General features: G+C 51.6%; 1 protein-coding gene across 1 annotated transcript; it reads left to right on the top strand.

Moving 5' to 3' along the window:
• Positions 1–1,277: 1,277 nt before the first annotated feature.
• On the top strand, positions 1,278–21,050 carry Fcsk (fucose kinase). Its single transcript, XM_028891099.2, is given in 25 exon segments — positions 1,278–1,360; positions 3,750–3,832; positions 4,826–4,977; positions 6,161–6,211; positions 7,635–7,760; positions 8,220–8,292; positions 8,811–8,908; positions 9,274–9,354; positions 9,869–9,988; positions 10,169–10,343; positions 11,521–11,633; positions 12,377–12,478; positions 12,598–12,718; positions 12,721–12,767; positions 13,203–13,267; positions 13,665–14,035; positions 14,976–15,186; positions 15,341–15,507; positions 15,590–15,811; positions 16,177–16,320; positions 16,479–16,598; positions 19,293–19,480; positions 19,571–19,670; positions 20,060–20,283; positions 20,431–21,050. Coding segments are annotated over 25 exon segments (3,324 nt in total). The 5' UTR covers positions 1,278–1,310; the 3' UTR covers positions 20,551–21,050.
• The last annotated feature ends 221 nt before the right edge of the window (positions 21,051–21,271 follow it).

The following is a 21,271-nucleotide window of genomic DNA, read 5'->3' as shown; positions in this document are numbered from 1 at the left end:
TGGACCATCCCCCATCTCTGATGAGACTGACCTTGTGACCAACCACTCAGGCTCCTTTGTAAATGACACCAAATTTGGAAAGTAAATTCTTGTAAGAAAAACTCAAATACATAGAAAGCTCACTTTTTCTTTGCCCATCCATCACATGCACCTTGCACATGCTCTGTCCCATGATGAGATTGCTGCAAGTCTTGACCTTTACGTATTTTAGGGATGTCTGGGAGCCCAGGGTCTCTTGAATACTAAGCAAGTACTCTACCACTGAGCTACACCATCAAAGCCATAGCATATTGCTTTCCCCTTTCCCGAGGAGGTTCTCAAATTCAGGATGCAGTCATGGTTGTCCTTCAATTGTTGTTGGTTATTTTGCTCTTCTTGGGGGGCACCACCCAGCTCCCAAATAAATCACTCATAGAGGCTTATTCTTACTTATGAACGCCCAGCCTTAGCTTGGCTTGTTTCTTGCCAGCTTTCCTTAATTTAATTATCCCATCTACCTTTTGCCTCTGGGGTTTTTCCTTTTCTTACTTCTGTATATCTCACTTTAACTCTTACTCCATGGCTGGCTGTGTGGTGGCAGCTGGCCCCCAGCATCCTCCTCTCCTTGTTCTCTTGCTCTTCTTTTCCTCCCAGATTTCTCCTCCTATTTATTCTCTCTGCCTGACAGCCCCACCTATCCTTTCTCCTGCCTTGCCATTGGCTGTTCAGTTCTTGATTAAACCATGAGGTGTTTTAGACAGGCACAGTATCACAGCTTCACAGAGTTAAACAAATGCGACATAAACAAAAGTAACACATCTTAAAATAACGTTCTATAACAGGAGATGCTATCTAAAAATTTAAAAAAAAAAAAAAGAAGGCTGGAGAAATGGAGCAGCAGATGGCTGCTCTTCTAGAGGACTTGGGTTTGATTCCTAGCATTCATATGGTGGTCTCAATGGTCTTCAACTCCAGTTTCTAGGGATCTGATGCCCTCTCTTCTGGCATCCTCTTTTGGCATGCACATGGTGCAGGCTAAACACTCACTCATGCAGAGAAAATGATGGTAATGATGGTAATAATAAAAATAAAAAATAAAAAATAATTTAAAACACGTTTTTAAAAAGTCAAAATTACACCTTTACCTGGTACCCTGAGTTACCAAAAACGGGTCTGTGTTTTTAAGACTCCCTGTCGTCTCTGGGGGTTGTAGTTCTGGAAGTTGGTGGAGCATTCCTTTTAAGTTTAAGAACTCTCTCCCTTCAACTAGGTGGGGCTGTGAGCAGGCCCTGGCCACTCTAAACTCCATTTCCCAGGGTGCGCTGCGCTGAATGCGCAGCCGCATTAAAGGGCCGGCTCTGCGAGCGCCAGGCGGACGCAGGTACGTTGGGTCCGCGGGGGTCTTCAGTTCCGCTCCGGTTTGGGGTACCTTCCCTGTGGGTGTCCTGTATCTCTGCTGTCGCCCCGAGCGATAGCTAGCTGCAGGAGACCTCTCCTGTGCAGCTTTCTCCTGATCTAGGTTTTTTTTTAGAGGGAGCCCTGCGACTTGTGGGCACCTGGCACACAGAGGGGCATTCCCTTGAGCCCGTGGAGCTCCGGATGCCAGCGCGGCTCCGATGTTGATTTGGGTCGTTTCCCTGCTGTAGTTACCCCACTAGGCACACATTTCGTGGCATGCTGTTTACAACCTGGTTGAACTCCAGCCAACTTCTTTCTTCTTTCTGTCGTTCTTCAGAAGTCTTCCAGGGCCTGATACAACACCACACACACACACACACACACACACACACACACACACACACACACACACACACACACACGAGAGAGAGAGACAGAGAGAGAGAGACAGAGACAGAGACAGAGACAGAGAGACAGAGTTTGTGTGTGGGGGGTCTTAAGATTTTATTGTCTTTGGCTATATGCACTATCCTATAATTTTGCTGAGGATTCCTAGCACTAGAAAACAAACAAGACACAAAACAAACAAACTTTGACTAGGTGAGGTGGCACAAGCCTTTACAGGAAATGGAGGCAGGAGGATCAGAAGTTTGAGGCCACCCTTGACTACATAGAGAATTAGAGGCTAGTGCAGGATCTGTAAGATCCTGTTTTAACTCAAAAAAAAAAAAAAAAAAAAAAACCTCAACCCCCAAAACTCCAACTTCGCCAACTTGGATTGGGTAAATGGAGTTCTGTTAAAAAGGGGCAAAGTGCTGCAATAATTAACTTTCTGTATTCTAAGATCACTGTGATGTGACCGAGAGCACAAACGAAACACACCCAGCTGCTTGTGCTGGTTCTGCCTGACCTTAGGCATTCTGCTTACTCTCTAGCCCAGGTTTCTTTCTCTGCGCAGTGTGATAAGATCAACTATTTGGGCTGGTGTGTGGCTCCCGTGAGCTGTCACTAAATGCCTTTGGCACGGTGCCTGAGAAACACTCCCTAAGTGTTAGTTGGGGTATTAAATACTCTCTTGGCTGATCTGGCTGGGAATGCTCCTCAGCCTTGCTTGATTGATTGAGACTTTCTCTGATTCCCCCCACCCCCACCTTGCTCCCTTACTATTCAGGGTAGTGTAAGTTTGCCTCTCTATTGCTGTGATAAAATTCTACCAAAAGCAACCTGGGGATGAAAGGGATGGTGTATTTGTCTTAGACTTCCAGATGGCAGTGCATCGTTTAGGGAAGTCAGGGCAGGAACCGCAGGCAGGTATTTGGAGCAGGAACCGTGCAGTGCTGCTCACTGGTTTGCTTGCCTGCTTGCTAAGCTGGTTCCTTAGATGACCCAAGTCCACTTGCCCAGGGATAGGGCCTTCCACATCAGTCACCAATCAAAACAGTCTCTGGAAGACATGCCCACAGGCAGTCTGAATGAAGCACTTCTTCAAGTGAAGTTCTTTCTGCCCAGCTGACTCTGTTTTATCAAGTTGACAGTAAAAGCTAGCCTGGACCAGGCCTTCGGCCCAGAGACTTTCATTCCCTCTAAACAGAGCGGAGTTGACACTCTCTTACCCTCTTTGTCACCCTGGAAAGATCTGTCATTCCCTCAGCCACTTTCAGGTGACACATACTGTTTTGGGGAGGGGGACATTTAAAATCATGCTTTCTATTTTGAAAGATCCAGTGAACAAAGTTATGGATAAGGAGAGGCTGGAGAGATGGCTCACTGGTTAAGAACACTTGCTACCTGCCCCCAGGGTTTCTCTGTGTAGCTCTGGCTGTCCTGGAACTCGCTCTGTAGACCAGGCTGGCCTTCAACTCAGAAATCTGCCTGCCTCTGCCTCCTGAGTCCTGGGATTAAAGGAATGTGCCACTGCTTACTACCCTTGCAGAGGACCTAAGTTTGATTCCCACGACCATCTGTAACTCCAGTCCTAGGGGAACTGATACCCTCTTCTGATCTCTGAAGGCACCAGACACTTGTGTGGTGGTACAACATGTGCATGCAGGCAAAACACATACACATAAAGTAATAAAATTTTTTTAAACGAATCTATTCTTGTGTTAAAATTCATAAAACTGTATACCAGAAAGAGTTCATTTTGCTGGGCGGTGGTGGTGCACACCTTTAATCCCAGCACTCGGGAGACAGAGCCAGGCGGATCTCTGTGAGTTTGAGGCCAGCCTGGGCTACCAAGTGAGTTCTAGGAAAGGCACACAGCTACGCAGAGAAACCCTGTCTCGAAAAACCAAAAGAGTTCATTTTAATGTCTGACCTTTAAACATATTCACATGTACTCACACATTGCTGCCTCCCTCCATTTTGTCCAGAATGGAGCACCCAAAGGGGGTTGACTGGACAGTCATCATCCTGACATGCCAGTACAAGGACAGTGTCCAGGTCTTCCAGAGAGGTAGGTGACACACCCTCCCACTTTACTTTAAACTAGAACTCTCCAGCCCTCTCCCTTACCGGACCCTTGCTGCACTGGGAGCCCCATAGACCTGGGTTGAAACATAGACTTCTCCCTGGTCTTGTGACTTGATAAATATGCCACTTCATTGGCTTTTAGTTTTCTTTTTTTTTTTTTCTTAAATATTTATTTATTATGTATACAGTGTCCTGCCTGCATGTTTGCCTTCACACCAGAGAGGGCGCCAGATCTCATTACAGATGGTTGTGAGCCACCATGTAGTTGCTGGGAATTGAACTCAGGACCCCTGGAAGAACAGTTACTGCTCTTAACCTCTGAGCCATCTCTCCAGTCCCTTTTTTTTTTTTTTTTTAAGGAATATTTTTAAATTAATTTATTTTGCCGGGCGGTGGTGGTGCACGCCTTTAATCCTAGCACTTGGGAGGCAGAGGCAGGTGGATCTCTGTGAGTTCGAGGCCAGCCTGTTCTCCAAAGCGAGTTCCAGGAAAGGTGCAAAGCTACACAGAGAAACCCTGTCTCGAAAAAAAAAAAAAAAAAAAAAAAAAAAAACAAAAAAAATTATTTTATGTGCATTGGTGTTTTGCCTGCATGTATGTGTGAGGGTGTCAGATCTTGGAGTTACAGACAGTTGTGAGCTGCCATGTGGGTGCTGGGAATTGAACTTGGAGTCCTCTGGGTAAGCAGCCAGTGCTCTTAACGGCTGAGCCATCTCTCCTGCCCCGGCCTTTAGTTTTCTTATCTGTAAAATAAGGGTAAGGGTAAGAGTACTTACCTCAAAGAGTTTGGGAGGGATCTAGCTATCTACTGTATGAAAAGCCAAGTCAGTGTAATCAAACAACTGTTAACAGGCTTGCTCAGGTCCTCTGGCTGAGGGCAGGTGGGTGTGACTGTGTGTGTGTGTGTGTGTGTGTGTGTGTGTGTGTGTGTGTGTGTGACTGTGTGTGTGTGTCCCAGCATGTATTTTGATCACAGAACTGGAGATACGGCAGAAGCGGGAGCAGATCCCTGCTGGGACACTGTTGCTGGCTGTGGAGGACCCTCAGACTCGAGTGGGCAGTGGAGGAGCCACCCTCAATGCGCTGCTGGTGGCTGCGGAACACCTGAGTGCCCGTGCAGGCTTCACGGTGAGCGCCCCTGAGCCACCGGCCCTCTGGCCCGTGCTCCTCTTGGAACTCAGTAGCTTCTGGGACCTCCAGCTCTTCTCCTGGGTTCAGCATTTGGCTTGTGGTTTGGAGTCTGTAAGTCTGCAGCTCATCTCTGCCATGCCATCCAGGGAAGGGCAAAAGGCAGGGCTAGTGTGTTTGGAGTGTTTTTAGAAAGAAGGAGCCAGAAGACAGGCATGGTAACACTGAGAAGGCTGAGGCAGGGGATTATCACAAGCTTAAGGCCCACCTGGGCTATGTAGTAAAATAAAAGCTTATCTCAAGAAGTTTGGAGCCAGTATCTCAGTATTCAATGGGATGTGATGTGGCTTTTCTTGGAAAAGTTCAAAGATCTTGCTGGGTGTGGTGGCACACACCTGTCATCTCGGCTCTGGGGAGGCAGAGGCAGTGAGTCTCTGTGAGGTGAAGGCCAAGGTAGTCTACAGTGAGTTCCTGCCAGCCAGGGCGACACAGTGAGACTTTGTCTCTAAAACAAAGCACTTTATACGTTATACTCTGGTTCCCATAAGGCACCTGTTGAGTGTGGCCTCCCTTCGAGAAGGATGTGTCAGTGATTCTCACGGGCTCTGTCCCCTGGCTGTTTTACTCAGTCTCTTGCTTGCATAGCACAAAGGTGTGGAGGAGGACGGTGGTCCTAGTCGCAGTCATTCTCCAGTAGTGGAGGGAGAATTGGCGAGGGGATGGGAGTACTGTAGTTGCCATGGAGCTGACCCCACCCCCCAGGAACTTAGCTGACTTCAAATTGCTGCCTGTTGCCTCCCCTTCAAATAAATCAAGGAAGTGCCCCAAGTGGATGGCTGCCTGTCAGGCTGTCCCTCGCCTACCTGTGCTGATTGGTATTGATTGATTGACTGATTGATTGATTGATTAATTGAGACAGAGTCTCTCTATGTAGCCCTGGCTGTCCTGGAACTCACTATGTAGACCAGGCTGGTCTTGAACTCACAGATGTCTTCCTGCCTCTGCCTCTCAAGTGCCAGGATTAAAAGGCATGCGCCACCATGTCCCGCATGCTCATTGGTCTTGATCTTGCCTTTTTCCCTTTTGATGCCTACATTGGAGTCCCTCCTTGGACAGGAGGGTATCATCCTTAGGTGCCATCTGCCCAGGGCCTCTGTCAACAGGGCTCTCCTGCTCTTGACAGGTGGTCACATCCGATGTCTTGAACTCAGCTTGGATCCTCATCTTGCACATGGTAAGTGGAATACAGGGTATGGGCTGTGCAGAGGGTTGGAATCTTGGTTCTAGTGACTAGATGGGACCTTAGGGGTGTTCTGCCATTGTGTGTATGCAAGGTGTTCATTATGTAAATCCAGAGGGATCTGAATGAACCGAAATCTCTGGGAGTTGGTTAGGCATGCATTTTAGACAAATTAAAAGATCCACCTGGAGGTGGAGAGAAGGCTCAGTGGGTAAGAGCATTTACTGTGTAACAATGAAGACCTGAGTTCCAATCCCCAACACCCATGTAATCCCAGGATTTGATGTCCTCTGCAAGCACCTGCATGTACATGGTGCACATACGGACAAGCAGCCATGCATGCACACACATACATTTTTTTTTTAAAAAAAAAGGCAGAGCCTCGGGTAGCCTTGCCTTGTTCCAGACTTGCTAGGAAGCTGAGACCAGACTTGAACTTGTGATTTGCTCCTTCCCGAGTGCTGGGATTACAGGACGTGTCACCACTGCGAAGTTTATAGATGCCAGAGCTTCTGTCTAGGACTTCACGTGTGCTGGGCAAGCGTGCCCCCAACTGAGCCGCATCCCTGCTCCATTGAGCTTATGCTTCTTTGTTTGTTTTTGAGGCAGGGTCTTACTGAGTAGCCTTGGTTGGCCTGGAGCTCACTATGTAGACTAGGCTAGCCTCAGACTCAGAGAGATCCACCTGCTTCTGCTTCTCAAGTGCTGGGATTAATGGCATGTGCCACCATGCCCGACCAGCTTATGTTTGTTAAAAAACCAAACTTTAGAGAAAGTATGAATGAACGGCTAGTGAGGGGGCCCAAGGGGCAACGGCGCCTTCCGCCAAACCTAAGTTTGATCCTCAAGACTTACATGGTAGAAGCTGAGACCTTTTGTTCTTCGACCTCCATTACCTGTCCTGTGGCACAAGTGTGTGTGTGCACACACACATACACACACTCAAAGGAAAACATACGAAAGCAGTATTCATGAAAATCTAAAAGGCACACCTCCAAACGAGGGCAGTACTTAGTGTCCCTGAGGATGGTTTTTCCCTTTGCATATATATGGTTTCTTTTTTTCTTTTCTTTTCTTTTTTTTTGGTTTTTTGAGACAGGGTTTCTCTGTGTAGCTCTGCGCCTTTCCTGGGACTCACTTGGTAGTCCAGGCTGGCCTCGAACTCACAGAGATCCGCCTGGCTCTGCCTCCCGAGTGCTGGGATTAAAGGCGTGCGCCACCACCGCCCGGCCTATGGTTTCTAATTTTGCACAGTAATCATGTTAATTTTAAAAATTCAAAGAAGAACCATCAGTATAACACTTTTCGTAAACCTCCTCCACTTAATGCCTGCCCCCCTTGTACAGCAGTCTGGCTTCGGCACTGCCGCTTCTCCGCATCAAGGACTCCCTCTTAGGAGGTTCTGCTCTCCCCGTAGGGCCGAGACTTCCCCTTCGATGACTGCGGCAGGGCCTTCACGTGCCTCCCTGTGGAGAATCCCCAGGCCCCTGTGGAGGCCTTGGTATGCAACCTGGACTGCCTGTTGGATATCATGACCCACCGGGTAAGGCCAGCTAGTTGACAAGGGTGGCCCATCCCAGATAGAGCCAGTTTGCACATCCTGAGCCGTCAGTGAGGGTCTGCGCGCCTCAAATGGGGAAGGAACCCCAGAAAGAATGGCCCGCAGTGAGCACAGCTAGAACTTCAAACAGTTAGTCTTGGATTGATCCCCGCACTCAGGAACAGAGTCAGTTGGATCTGAGTTCCAGTCCAGCGAGGGAGGCCTACATAATGAGGCCCCTGTCCCCCAAAAACAAACAAGAAGTACATCTGGAGATGGAGAAGGAAGGGGGTCAACACCGACACCGTGGCACGTGAGAGGACCTGCTATTCCAGCAGCAGACCCCTCTCAGATTAGGTGGCTGGGACAGCACACAGAACAAGCCACCTCAGGCATGAAAGATCAGAGGAAGGGCCGGGCCGGGCCACTAGCTAAGTTTTCTCTCTTTTCTCTCCCCGGCAGCTGGGCCCAGGTTCCCCGCCAGGTGTGTGGGTCTGCAGCACCGACATGCTTCTGTCTGTTCCTCCAAATCCCGGTGAGCCTGGGATGGCCTGGACCACTTCTCCTCTCCACACCTAAGGCTGGTTCTTCCTCTCTAGCCCACCCTGTTTCAGCAGCCTATTTAGAAAGGAAGGATAGGCCAGACCAAGAGGCCAGTATTGCTCTGTTGAGCCTCAGTCTGCCCATCTGTAGACTGGGTAGCTGGTTGTTGGTGCCTCATGCCCATAATTCTAGCTACTCAGGAGGGTAAGACAGGAAGATTGCAGCAAGTTCAAGCTACAATGAGTTCTTGAATAACTTACTTATACCCTACCAGGGAAAAACACCACCTGAACAGGAATGGCCAGAACTGCCCCGCCCCTTTGGCCCACAGTTCTCTGTGGGAGAACTTTAGGGAGGAGGGGTTGCTATTTCCCCAGAGGAATGTCCACTCGGCCTTGGAAACTGTATTTCCCTTGTAGAGCTGCCCAGACGCCCCATCTCTGAGCCCTTGCTTCCTCATGGCTGGGGTGCCTCCCTCCCTGGCCACCCTGATTGTGCCCCCCCCCATAGGGATCGATTGGGATGGCTTCCGGGGAGCCCGGGTGATTGCCTTTCCTGGGAGCCTGACCTACGCTCTCAACCACGGCGTCTACCTCACTGACTCGCAGGTATTACTCCTGGGTGCAGCTGAGCTGCCCTGGGACAGGGGTGCTTTTCCAGACCCGTGCGCTGGAACCTGTTGTCCTTGATAGTCCTGGTGGGCTCGAGCCTGAGGAGTTTTCCTTCATGGTACAGCTCTGGTGCTCACTTGTCTCTGTATGTCAGGCCGTGTGCAGGTGCTGGGGCGGTGGCAGCCACTGAAGCCTGCCCTCAACCTTCTAGAAGTCTGCAGCCCTGTGGCCCCGCGAACACAGTGGTACCTGCCAGACTTGCGGCTTCTCATGAGGAGACCGCCTGCTGATGCACACAGCTGTGCCTCCTTCCTGGTCCTCTCTTGCTCCTGTCCCTGATTCTGTCCCTCCCCTCTCCACAGGGCTTCGTTTTGGACATTTACTACCAGCGCAGTAAGGCGGAGCTACAACGCTGTGTCAGGCCTGACGGGCTGGTACCGCTGGTATGGACTGGGATGAGGGATCTTAGGGACTTTTTGGAATGTGGGGGGGGCAGTTTCCCTTTCTTTCTGGGGAAAAACCCCACTCTTTTTAGATGATTCTGGGCCAAGCTAGAACCAGAACCTAAAGAGACATTCAGGAGAGCTGATGCAGCCCGAGTCTATGGATCGGGTAGATTTGGAAGTTCAGGGTCTCGTCCTGTGCCAGAAAGCTACCAAATGTGAGCAAGTTAGGGAATTCGGTAGAAAGAGATGCAGAAGCAGCCCAGGACGGACTCGGGTGGGAGTGTTGGGAAGAGGTGTGGAACTGGGTTTGGCAGGAGGCCTGAGGTTGAGGGAGTTCTGTAAGGTGCTTTGGTAGGAGCTGTCCAAACCTGGAAGCTAGGAGCTGGGTGGTCCAAAAAGTCCATGCCTATTACAATACCTGGCCTTGTGGCTCATCTGCGTGTGCCTTCCTCAACGCATGCCTAAGCTTGGCTCCAGGGTCCCCCGACTCGAGCCTTGTGGTTCCCTCCAGGTCTCTGGGGTCGTCTTCTTCTCTGTGGAGACTGCTGAGCACCTCCTGGCTACCCATGTGAGCCCGCCTCTGGATGCCTGCACCTATATGGGCTTGGACTCAGGAGCCCAGCCTATGCAGGTGACTAAGGAAAGACCACTGGGCTCACCTGGCTGGGCGTGGGATGCCATGTGACCTCAGGCCAGCCCTCTCCCCTTTCTGGGTCAGCATCCCGGCAGACAGGACTGTCCCAGCCCTGCCTTGGGACTGTGGGGTCCAGCTGCTGCCTGGCCAACAGCTGTGCTTCTCATCCCCGCCCAGCTGTCTCTGTTTTTCGACATCCTGCACTGCATGGCTCAGAATGTGAACAGGGAGGACTTCCTGGCTGGGCGGCCCCCAGAGATGGGGCAAGGTGACATAGCCCTAGCAGCAGATTACCTGAAGGGAGCCCGAGCCCAGCTGTGGAGGGAGCTCCGAGATCAGCCCCTCACTATGGGTAAGCATTGCTTTTTTTTTTTTTTTTTTTTCCAGACAGGGTTTCTCTGTAGCTTTGGAGCCTGTCCTGGAACTCACTTCGTAGACCAGGTTGGCCTCAAACTCACAGAGATCCGCCTGGCTCTGCCTCCCAAGTGCTGGGATTAAAGATGTGCGCTACTACAGCCTGGCTTGTTTTTTTTTTTTTTTTGGTTTTTCGAGATAGGGTTTCTCTATGTATCTTTGTGCCTTTCCTGGAACTCACTCTGTAGCCCAGGCTGGCCTTGAACTCACAGAGATTTGCCTGCTTCTACCTCCCAAGTGCTGGGATTAAAGGCATGCGCCACCACCGCCGGGCTTGTTTTGTTTTGTGACAGTTTCTCTGTGTATCCCTGGCTGTCCTGGAATTCACTCTGTAGACCAGGCTGGCCTCGAACTCACAGAGACCAGCCTGCCTCTTCCTCCCAAGGACATGTGCCACCATGCCTACTGGGCGAATATTTCTTATTGGCCCTCTGGGGTAGGAAGAAAGCTGCCTCCTGTATTGTGGACTGGGCAGGCCAGCTCAAGGACTGGACACTCATGTTCTCCCTACCTAGCTCTCTTGCCAAGCACTTCTGTGTCCTGTCTTCCTCTTGTCTCTTGCTTTGGCCCCTTTCTGGGTGTGTCCACCTGTGATCTATGGGCCTGGGGCGGGTTGCATACACTCTGAACCTTACCCTTATCATTGGCCCAATGGCTCACCTCCATGCCTGCTTTCCTAGTGTCTGGTGAGGATGTCTGTTGACAGTCGCCTGATCTTACACTGGAGCTGCAGCAGGTACAGGGTTGGAGTCAGAGCTTTTAAAAAAGGATTTATTGTTTAACTTACAAAGTTTTATGTCTCGGGAGGCAGAGCCAGGCAGATCTCTGTGAGTTCAAGGCCAGCCTGGTCTACAGAGCGAGTTCCAGGACAGGCACCAAAACTACACAGAGAAACTGTCGGAAAAACAAAACAAAACAAAAAAGTTATATGTATGTTTGTGTGTCTGCCTGTTGGTATGTACGTGTAGGTGCTGGTGCCCTCAGAGGCCAGAAGAGGGCGTTGGATCGAAGCTGGAGTTACAGGTGGTGTGAGCCTCTTGATATGGATGCTGGGAATTGAACTCGAGTCCTCTGCATCTCTTGAGCCCCTGGGGTCCACACTTGTGTCTTTACAGCGTATGTCCCTGATGGTGGCTACAGCTATCTGACTGCTGACGCCAGTGAGTTCCTGCACAGCCTCACGATGCCTGGGGTTGCTGTGGCCCAGATCGTCCACTCCCAGGTGGAGGTGAGACCTGCCTGCCCCTCAACAGGGGCCTGCTGGGTACTTGAGGTCAGGTGAGATGTGGGCTCCAGAAATACCCTGTGTTTGGAACAGTGTACCTATGAGTTAAGGTGCCATCTCTATTTTAATTATTAACTATCTTTTTATTTATTTAATTTAATTTATTTATTTTTGAGATATCTCATGTAGCCCAGGCTGACTTCAAAGTTGGTTTGTCTCCAAGGATGACTTTTTCTCTGTGTAGCCCTGACTGTCCTGGAACTTGCTTTATAGACAAGGCTGACCTTGAAATCACAGAGATCCACCTGCCTCTGCCTCTTGAGTGCTGGGATGAAGGGCGTGCATCGCACATTAAGTTATCCTAGAGGCACTGGAGGCTCAGAGATGCTAAGGCACTTATTCAAGGCCACAGAGCCAGGGAGCTAAGTCAGAAGCCAGGGAGACCTTTCTGCAGGGTCTCCGTGGAGACAGACATATGTGGGTCTGGGTTAGTCCCTATGATGCTGGGGGACCAGACAGATGGAGTTCAGAGGTTGCTCTTGGGATAGGAGTAGCTGGATCTATGGGATGGGGAAAGTTCTTTAGCTTAGGCCAGGCCAGGTCTAGAGGGGGATCTGGCTGGTTGAGGTTTCTGGAATGCAGTGGGTCTTTATGCTTCCCACCCAGATATTTATTTCTAAGGGAGAATTAAGGTAACCCTTGGCCCTGGCCTTCAGCTTCCCCGATTTTCTTCCCTGGCCTCACAGGAGCCACAGCTGCTGGAGGCTGCGTGCTCCGTCATCAGCTGCCTGCTGGAGGGTCCTGTGCACCTGGGGCCTCGGAGTGTCCTGCAGCACTGTCACCTGAGGGTGAGGCCCGACTGTGTGGGCAAGGGGAAGCAGATGTGGGGGCCATTGCTCAGCATTTGTTTGGATGTCCTATGGACCTGCTTCCCCCCCCCTCAAGATGCCTGCCCCCTTCCTCGCAGGGCCCCATTCATATCGGCGCTGGTTGCTTTGTGAGTGGCCTGGATACTGTCCACTCCGAGGCACTGCATGGCCTGGAGCTCCGTGACCTCATCCTGCAGGGACACCGCGTGCGGCTGCATGGTCCCCGAGCCGAGTGTTTACTCTTGTTGGCCGTCTGGACAGCTGGGAAGTAGGCATCTACCTCATGTTCCTTTGCCTCCATCTTCTGGCTTTGGGGGGTCCCCGGGGGTCTGGCTCTGTCACAGGGGTCTCAGAGCACTGGCCATTGGGATGGACTGTTGGGGGGGGGTGGCCAGATGTCTCAGTGGACCTTAGAGAATTTTATCCCCATTTTAGAGGCTGGTCATTGAGGGTTAAAGGAGGCAGCTTGCCTTGGGTCCCGTGGCCATTAATGGCCCCCGTCAGGAGTAGAACTCAGGCGTCTGCTCTAAATCCTAGGTAGTCGGGCGGAAGTGTTGAAGTGGTCTAAAAGAACCTGTTCCTCTGTGTGTCTCTCTCTTTTCCAGTCCCCTTTGGAGTATCTGTTCCCCAGCCTCTGGCCTGGTGTCCCCTATTCCCTTTCAAAGGCCCCTGCATTCCTGACTGCTTCTTCCTCTTCCCCCAGAGACAGGGGGCAGGCATGTATCTCAACATGTCCTGGAATGAGTTCTTCAAGAAGACAGGCGTTCGGTAAGTACGCCGGATGCTCCAGCAGGCCTCTGTGGGCCTCGGCAGCCAGTGTGGCTGCTGCTTTGAAGCTTGTTCCTGAGCAGCCCTGTCCGGTCCTCTTCCCACCCTGCCAGGCCTGGTATGGTTTGGAACAGCTGGATTCTCTACATCCCGTCTCCCTGTGCAGCTCTGATTCCCTGGTTGTGCTGTGTTTAGACTCTGGGGTTTTTTTATTCACTATCATAGGCAAGGTGACAAGGCAGCCTAGCCTCCCTCTCCTCGTCACACACCGCTGCCTCCCATGGGGAGTATGCCCCACCCCCACCCCCCACCCCGTGAGTTGACAGACAGGCCAGGGTTTGGGAAGGAGGCAGGAGCCTGAGTTGCCTCCTCACTAATGCACCCCTCCGCACCCCAGAGACTGGGACCTGTGGGATCCAGACACGCCCCCCTCAGCGCGATGCCTTCTCAATGCCCGCCTTTTCCCCGTGCTCCACCCCACGAGGGCCCTGGGGCCCCAGGACTTGCTGTGGATGCTGTACCCCCAGGAGGACAGAGGTGAGGCCCTGCGGGCCTGGCGAGCCTCTTGGCGCCTGTCCTGGGAGCAGCTGCAGCCTTGCCTGGACTGGGCTGCCACCCTGGACTCCCGTCGGGATCTGTTCTTCTGCCAGGCCTTGCAGAAGGCCCGGCATGTGCTAGAGGCCCGGCAGGACCTCTGCCTGCGCCCTCTGATCCGGGCCGCTGTTGGCGAAGGTTGCTCTGGACCCCTGCTGGCCACACTGGACAAGGGTGGGTATGCTGGGTGTGAATAATAAAGGAATCGAGTGTAGTTTTTAGAAAGCTTCATCCTCATTAGTAAGGCTTTTAGTGGGAGATGGAGGCCCGGCTGCCAAGCCTCTGGGTCCTTACGGCATCTGCAGGCTCGTGTGTTTTGTACTGAGTGCCAGGACGGGGGTGTAGAGCTCCAGCAGGGACCTGGCATATGGGCAGCTCCCCCACACTGCAGATGGACCCTATGGCCTGGTGGCTAAGATTCTTAGCCTTACAGAAAGTGCCTCCTTAGTGGCCCTGAGAAGACTGGAACCTTGTCCCTGTTTGTCACTTACCCATAGCCACACAGCCAGTTGAGATTAAGACTTGAACCCCTGTGGTTTGACCCCTGAACTCTTTAAAAATCATTTATTTAAGATGGGTGGTGGTGGTATATGTCTTCAATCCCAGTGCTCGGGAGGCAGAGGCAGGTGAGTCTATCTATGAGTTCCAGGCCAGCCAGGTCTACACATAGAAATCCCATCTCGAAAAAACAAAACATTTTAAAAAATTTATGTGTGTGTGTGTGTGTGTGTGTGTGTGTGTACACAAAATGTGTGCATGTACTATTAGAGGACAACTTGTTCTCTCTTTCACCATATGGGTGCCAGGGTTTGAATTCAGGTTGTCAGGTTTGGCAGCAAGTGCATTTACCCCAAGCCCCCTCACCGACCCAAGCCCCCTCGCCGACCCAAGCCTGAACTCTGAACCACTCTGATGTCTCAGGCAGCAGTGGAGGATGCGTTTGGGCTGGGGCTAGCAGAGTAAAACCTTTGCTAGGTAGGGTAGGCTGCATTCACAGGCAGGGGCGCATCTTGACCAAAGCTGGTAGGAATGAGGAATCTGGAGTAGTTGGGAGCTGCTGAGACTAGGGGCCAGCAGCCTTCTCGTCTGAACCCCCTAACTCCTGGTCCCTCAGTTGCAGCTGAGGCCGCAGACCCTGGTGTGGCAGCCCGGGCTCTGGCTTGCGTGGCAGACGTGCTGGGCTGCATGGCAGAGGGCCGAGGAGGCTTGCGCAGTGGACCGGCGGCCAACCCTGAGTGGGTTCAGCCTTTCTCACACTTGGAGTGTGGAGACCTGGTGAGGGGTGTGGAGGCGCTTGCTCAGGAAAGAGAAAAGTGGCTGAGCAGGTGGGTGTTGGTCAGTTGCAACCCTTTGAGAAGCCATGGGTGGAAGGCTCTCTTGATGGTGGAAACTCAGAGTGAGGGCGTTCAAATTGACCGGGACAGGCAGGCCACCCCCAGCGGGGGGCTCCATGCGACCGGCTGTCTTCCCTCCTGTCAGGCCTGCCTTGCTGGTTCGAGCTGCCCGCCATTACGAAGGGGCTGAGCAGATCCTGATCCGCCAGGCTGTGATGACAGCCCAGCGCTTCGTCTCCACCCAGCCCGTGGAGCTGCCAGCACCTGGGCAGTGGGTAGTGACTGAGTGCCCAGCCCGCGTGGATTTCTCTGGTGAGTCCCTTGGGTGAGGTACGGGTAACTCCCTCAGAGCCAGGCTGGCAGGCTCCGTGACCACCTTGTTGAACTGCGGTAGGTGGCTGGAGCGACACCCCCCCCATCGCCTATGAGCTCGGTGGAGCGGTCCTGGGCCTGGCTGTGAGGGTGGATGGCCGCCGGCCCATTGGAGCCAAGGCGCGTCGCATCCTGGAGCCCGAGCTGCATCTGACAATGGGGCCTGGACAGGATGAGATGACCATGAAGATAGTGTGCCAGAGCCTGGACGACCTGAAAGATTACTGCCAGCCTCACGCCCCAGGTCAGGACAACTAGGACACTGTCAAGTAGAGATGGCAGCCACAGCCAGCTGGGATGGGGGCAGAACCCAAGAGATCATCCACAGAGGACTGCAGACTACCGAGGACCCACCGTAGGGCTAGCCAGTATGTGTGGGGGGCCCTGGAAGACTAGAAAGAGCTGGCAGTCACCCTTCTTAGGTACACACTGGCGCAGGACAGAGTGACACATTCGCCTGTGGTAAGGGAGCCTAGATGACCTTTTATGGTTTGAGGAGGGGCCTGCATTGTCCTAGCAGAGGAGGCCGTCTTGGGCTAGGAGATGGCCGCAGAGGTGGGCTAAGTGGTGGCCTAGGAGTGCGATTCTCCCTTTGTGCTCACCCCTCAGGGGCCTTGCTGAAGGCAGCCTTTGTCTGTGCTGGTATTGTGCATGTCCAGTCAGCGACCCCTCTGCATGAACAGCTGTTACACTCCTTTAATGGTGGCTTTGAGCTGCACACCTGGTCAGAGCTGCCCCATGGCTCTGGTCTTGGTGAGTAAGCCCTGGACCCCTGCTGTCTTTTTTTTTTTTTTTTTTTTTGTCTCAACTCCTCAGTCTTACTTATGATCCTGGACCCTGGCCTCTGCAGCGGAAAGATTGGGGTGGGACTGGGCAGAGGTGATTCATGACTGGTGTCCTGTGTTTTGCAGGCACCAGCAGCATCCTGGCAGGGGCTGCCCTGGCTGCCTTGCAGCGGGCTGCAGGCCGGGCCATGGGTACAGAGGCCTTGATCCATGCAGTGTTGCACCTGGAGCAGGTGCTCACCACAGGTAAGGTGGTCTAGGGTGGTGGAGAACGCTGACATTTTTCATAGGCCCTGTAGGGTGGGTTCCCTAGGTTTACCCGTAGCCGCCCAACTGTGGTTGTACTACTCTTTAAAATGGTCATAGTTTATCACTTTGATTTCTGATGCTTTCCAACTTGAAACGTTTTATCTCGAAGGAGCTAATGTCCCATGAATGCCTACTAGAGGGCTAAAAGCTATTGCTCCTTTTGAGTTTTGTGTGCGAGCGTTTTGGCTGCCTGTATGTAAGTGCACCTTGTTTGGGGCCCAGGGAGTGCAGAGGAGGGTGCTGGACTCCTTAGAGCTGGAGTTAACAGACGGTTATGAGCCACCATATGGGCGATGAGAACTGAACCCAGGCACTCTGAAAGTAAATGCTCTTAACTGCGGAGCCATCTCTCCGGCCCCACTGCGCCTTTCTCTTGTTATTGGGTACCTGTGGTGCCGGATGGTCTTTATGACTACCCCACTCCAGGCTGGCTTCAGAACCTGTAGGACAGGTCTGGGTTTGGAGGATGGACCTTCAGTCTCCTTTCTGGCAAGTTGACATTCTCTTGGGCTACGAGCATTCGTGCCCCACTGCTCCCTATACGGTAGAACAGTAAGGGCCGGCTAAGACTACACTCTGAGATGGTCTTGACACCAGCCTTCTCCTCCTGGCCATTAAGGCACGTAGATATGGGAGCTTTCCGTCTCCTCTTGAGGTGTGCCATTCCAGTTCTTCATTTGGTCAACTGGCATTGGTTGATAATCTACTATATTGGGGCCCGGGGATAAAATGAGCAAAAACATGAACTTTTTTTTTCATGTCTTTCAAAGTCATGGGATGTAAGGGACCTAGACACCAATCAGTAGCCACTGGGGTGACCGTATCCTTTGCAGCTGCACCCAGTGCTCTGAAGAAGGGTCTGGTCCAGTTCTTGACATTTCCAGCTCTATCTTACATTGTGGCTTTAAAGTTTTAGATGCTTCTTGCCACGTGCATTCTGTACTTTAGAGTTTTAAATGCTGAGGGACTGAAGGTCAGAGAGACAGTGAGTAGAGCGCTTGCTGTGCAGACATGAGGACCTGGCCATAGATCCCCGTCCTGGTGTGAACATCTAGGTGTGAAAGCATGTGCTTACGCCCTGTACTGGGAGGTGGGTGCAAGAGAATCCCCAGGGCTCACTGGCCAGCCAGTTGATGAGCTCTAGGTGGTGGAGGGGCTGGAGAGTTCCTAGCTCACAGCCACCTGTAAATCCAGCTCCAAGGGATCTGACACCCTCTTCTGATCTCTAGGAGCACAGCATTCATGTGTACATACCTACACCTATACACACCTACACACACACACACACACACACTATATGTACATACCTACACCTACACACACCTACACACACACACACACACTAAACATAAAGTCTTGTTGGTTTTTCAAGACAGGGTTTCTCTGTGTAGCCCTGCCTGTCCTGAACTCACTTTGTAGACCAGGCTGGCCTCAAACTCACAGATCCATCTGCTTCTGCCTCCCCAGTGCTGGGATTAAAGGCGTGCGCCACCACCACCCGGCCATAAAATCTTTTTTTAAAAAATTAAAGAGTGTTGACCTCTGACCACATGGGCATATAACCCACTCATACATATACATACACACCACCTCCTCTAATATCAAGGCCTGAAACCCCAAAGGAGCTTTTTTATCTATTCTTTTATTTATCTATTATTTGAAGTACTGGAGCTCATGTATTCTAGGGCTTTGAGCTTATTTATTTATTTATTTATTTATTTATTTATTTATTTATTTTCCCTGAGACAGGTTTTCTCTGTGTAGCCCTGGCTGTCCTGTAACTCAGAGATCCACTTACCTCTGCCTCCCAAGTGCTGGGGTTAAAGGCATGTGCCACCACTGCCCAATGAGCTTTCTTTTAAAAAATATTTTTTATTAGGTTTCTTATTTAATTTTATGTTATGGGTCGTTTGTCTGTGTCTGTCTTTGCATTACATGCAGAGGTACCTGCAGAGGCCAGAAGAGGGTGTTGGATTGCCCTTGGGACTTGAGTTGTTAGCCACATGTGGGCATTAGGAATTAAACCTGGGTCTTCTGGAAGGGCAGCCAGTGCTTTTAACCATGGAGCTATTTCTAGCGCCCCCCCTTTGATTTATTACATATACAGTGTATATATATGTCTTTTTTAAAAAGACATTTTATTTTACTCTGTCTTTGTGTAGGTATGTGTACTTGTGGGTGCCCACAGAAGCTGTAAGGTATTTAATCCCCTTATGCTATTGTAGGTGGTTGTGAGCTGCCAGATATGGGTGCTAGAAACCAAATTCTGTTCCTCAGAAAGTGCAGTAAATGCTTTTAACTGCTGAGCCATCTTTTTGCCCTCATGAACTTCCTTCCAAACACTCTAGGAAGACAGACTCCTGGGGCATTGGCAGATTACATGGAAGTCTTATCTTCTGATGTGCCTTATCCTATTCTAACTACAAGTTAGATCCGCAGCAAAACTTGGGTCTTGACTGCAGCCCCTTTCTCTTTCTTGGACTGGCCTGCTGTCATGGCTCACTAGTCTCAGCTAGAGTTGGGACAAGCGGTCTTCCCATTCTGGTCCCAGATAGAGGTTCAGGGCCATGAAACTGCTGGGTAAGGTTGGGCCCCAGAGGCTCCAACAGTGACAGGACTTTGGGCTCATAGGAGGTGGCTGGCAGGACCAAGTGAGTGGCCTAATGCCTGGCATCAAGGTGGGGCGTTCCCGGGCTCAGCTACCCCTGAAGGTGGAGGTGGAGGAAATCGCTGTGCCTGAGGACTTTGTCCAGAAGATCAATGACCACCTGCTCCTGGTGTATACTGGCAAGACCCGACTGGCACGGAATCTGCTGCAGGTGAGCCCAGCCCCTAAATAAGGAAGGCGTTTGCTTGGCTGGGCTTGGCGGGACCCAATCCTCACTGCACCTTCCCTGCCCCACCCGCAGGACGTGTTGAGGAACTGGTATGCTCGGTTGCCTGCTGTGGTGCAGAATGCCCATAGACTGGTGCGACAGACTGAGAAATGTGCTGAAGCTTTTCGCCAAGGTGAGCTGTTTATTCATCCAGAGGCAAATCTTGTCTCAGGCCTGACACAACTCCACATATTAGGCCCTTGGGGACCTATTTTCTCCTTGTGGGATCCCTATTAGCATAAAACTTCTCTCATGGGAAAGGTCCTCCGACTCCATTTACCAGGAAACAGAAGGAAGAGGCTCTGGTTTCCCTGAGTTGCAGGAAGTGGGAGCTACACGGAGCCCTAAGAGTAAGGCTACTGAACCCTGACTGGGCTGGGCACCCTGCTAATTCTTTGTGCATATTAGTCCTCAACCCTGTGCAGTTGGCCCCAACACTGGTGAAGAAGTGCCTTTTGACACTCCCTTCCCTCTGCAAATCTGCAATGTCAAGTGAGTGTCTTGCCCTCCCCCCAACCCCAGGAAACCTGCCTCTGTTGGGCCAGTACCTGACCTCATACTGGGAACAGAAGAAGCTTATGGCCCCAGGCTGTGAGCCGCTGGCTGTGCAGCGCATGATGGATGTCCTGGCCCCTTATGTATATGGCCAAAGCCTGGCAGGGGCAGGTGGTGGGGGCTTTCTCTATCTGTTGACCAAGGAACCACGGCAGAAAGAGGCTCTGGAAGCTGTGCTGGCCAAAGCTGAGGTATGTGTTGCCATCAGGGTTGGAAGTTGGTTGGAGTGAAATACCCCACTGTGGCCTACCAACTCATGGTCTTCCTAGCCCTGCACCGGTCCAGCCTCCAAAAGGCCTGGGAGCTAAAGCCCTCTCAACACCTTCCGTCCTGTCCAGGGCCTTGGCAAGTACAGTGTCCACCTGGTGGAAGTGGACGCTCAGGGCCTGAGCCTGCAGCTGCTGGGAAGCGACACCTGTCTTTGTGGGGCCGGGCCCTCTGGAGCAGGCACCACCTAGAGCTGCACTTCCCTTCAGTGGAGTTCAGTTTGCTGTTCATCACCTACCTCTTCAGGCTGCTGCTAAGGAAGCAAGACTTGGGCAGAGGAGGCAGTGTTCTTAAATAGGACTGTACTTCATGGCTGGCAGTGGCTAAGACTTGGCCTCTACTCCATCTGGATTAAGGAAAGTCTTAACAATGGTGTCTCACGTGGACTCTACAAATACCATGGCCCAGTATAGGCCTACTAGAGCCTTGGAAGAGATGACAATCAGACCAACCCTGATGATACACTCGTAGACATTCCATTCCCATGTTCAACTTTGATCCTCAGCCCTCTGTTGGGGGATGGAGGGGCAGAGGTCTATTCCCAGGTCTGTGGCAGGGAACAGTACCGTCTACAGAAAGTTTCTGATAACCTAAGTCTTTCCCAGCAACACTCCAGACAGTGCCAAGGGAATCTAGTGGCAATGGGTTCTCAACACTGGCATTCTTGGAATAAATTCTAATTTTCAAGGTTGTCCTCAGAAAGCTCTTTCTTGTTCTAATGGGAGTAATTCCCACTTCTGGCACTGTGGGAAGCTGCCCCTGAACTGATCCAGCTCCTGGTGCTGACAGCCCAAGAGAGGACTGAAGTTTAGGACTGAATGAAGGCTCTCGCTGTCATGTGACTGGATAAGGGAAGCTGAGGTATCATGCATTTGACTTGAGGTTTTAGGGCTACTAGTGGAATGGTCTTGC

This window comes from Peromyscus leucopus, chromosome 5 (genome assembly GCF_004664715.2).
Source record: "Peromyscus leucopus breed LL Stock chromosome 5, UCI_PerLeu_2.1, whole genome shotgun sequence".
NCBI lineage: Eukaryota > Metazoa > Chordata > Mammalia > Rodentia > Cricetidae > Peromyscus > Peromyscus leucopus.
Note: the sequence above shows the minus strand (reverse complement) of the source record. Positions and strands in the feature narration are given on the sequence as shown.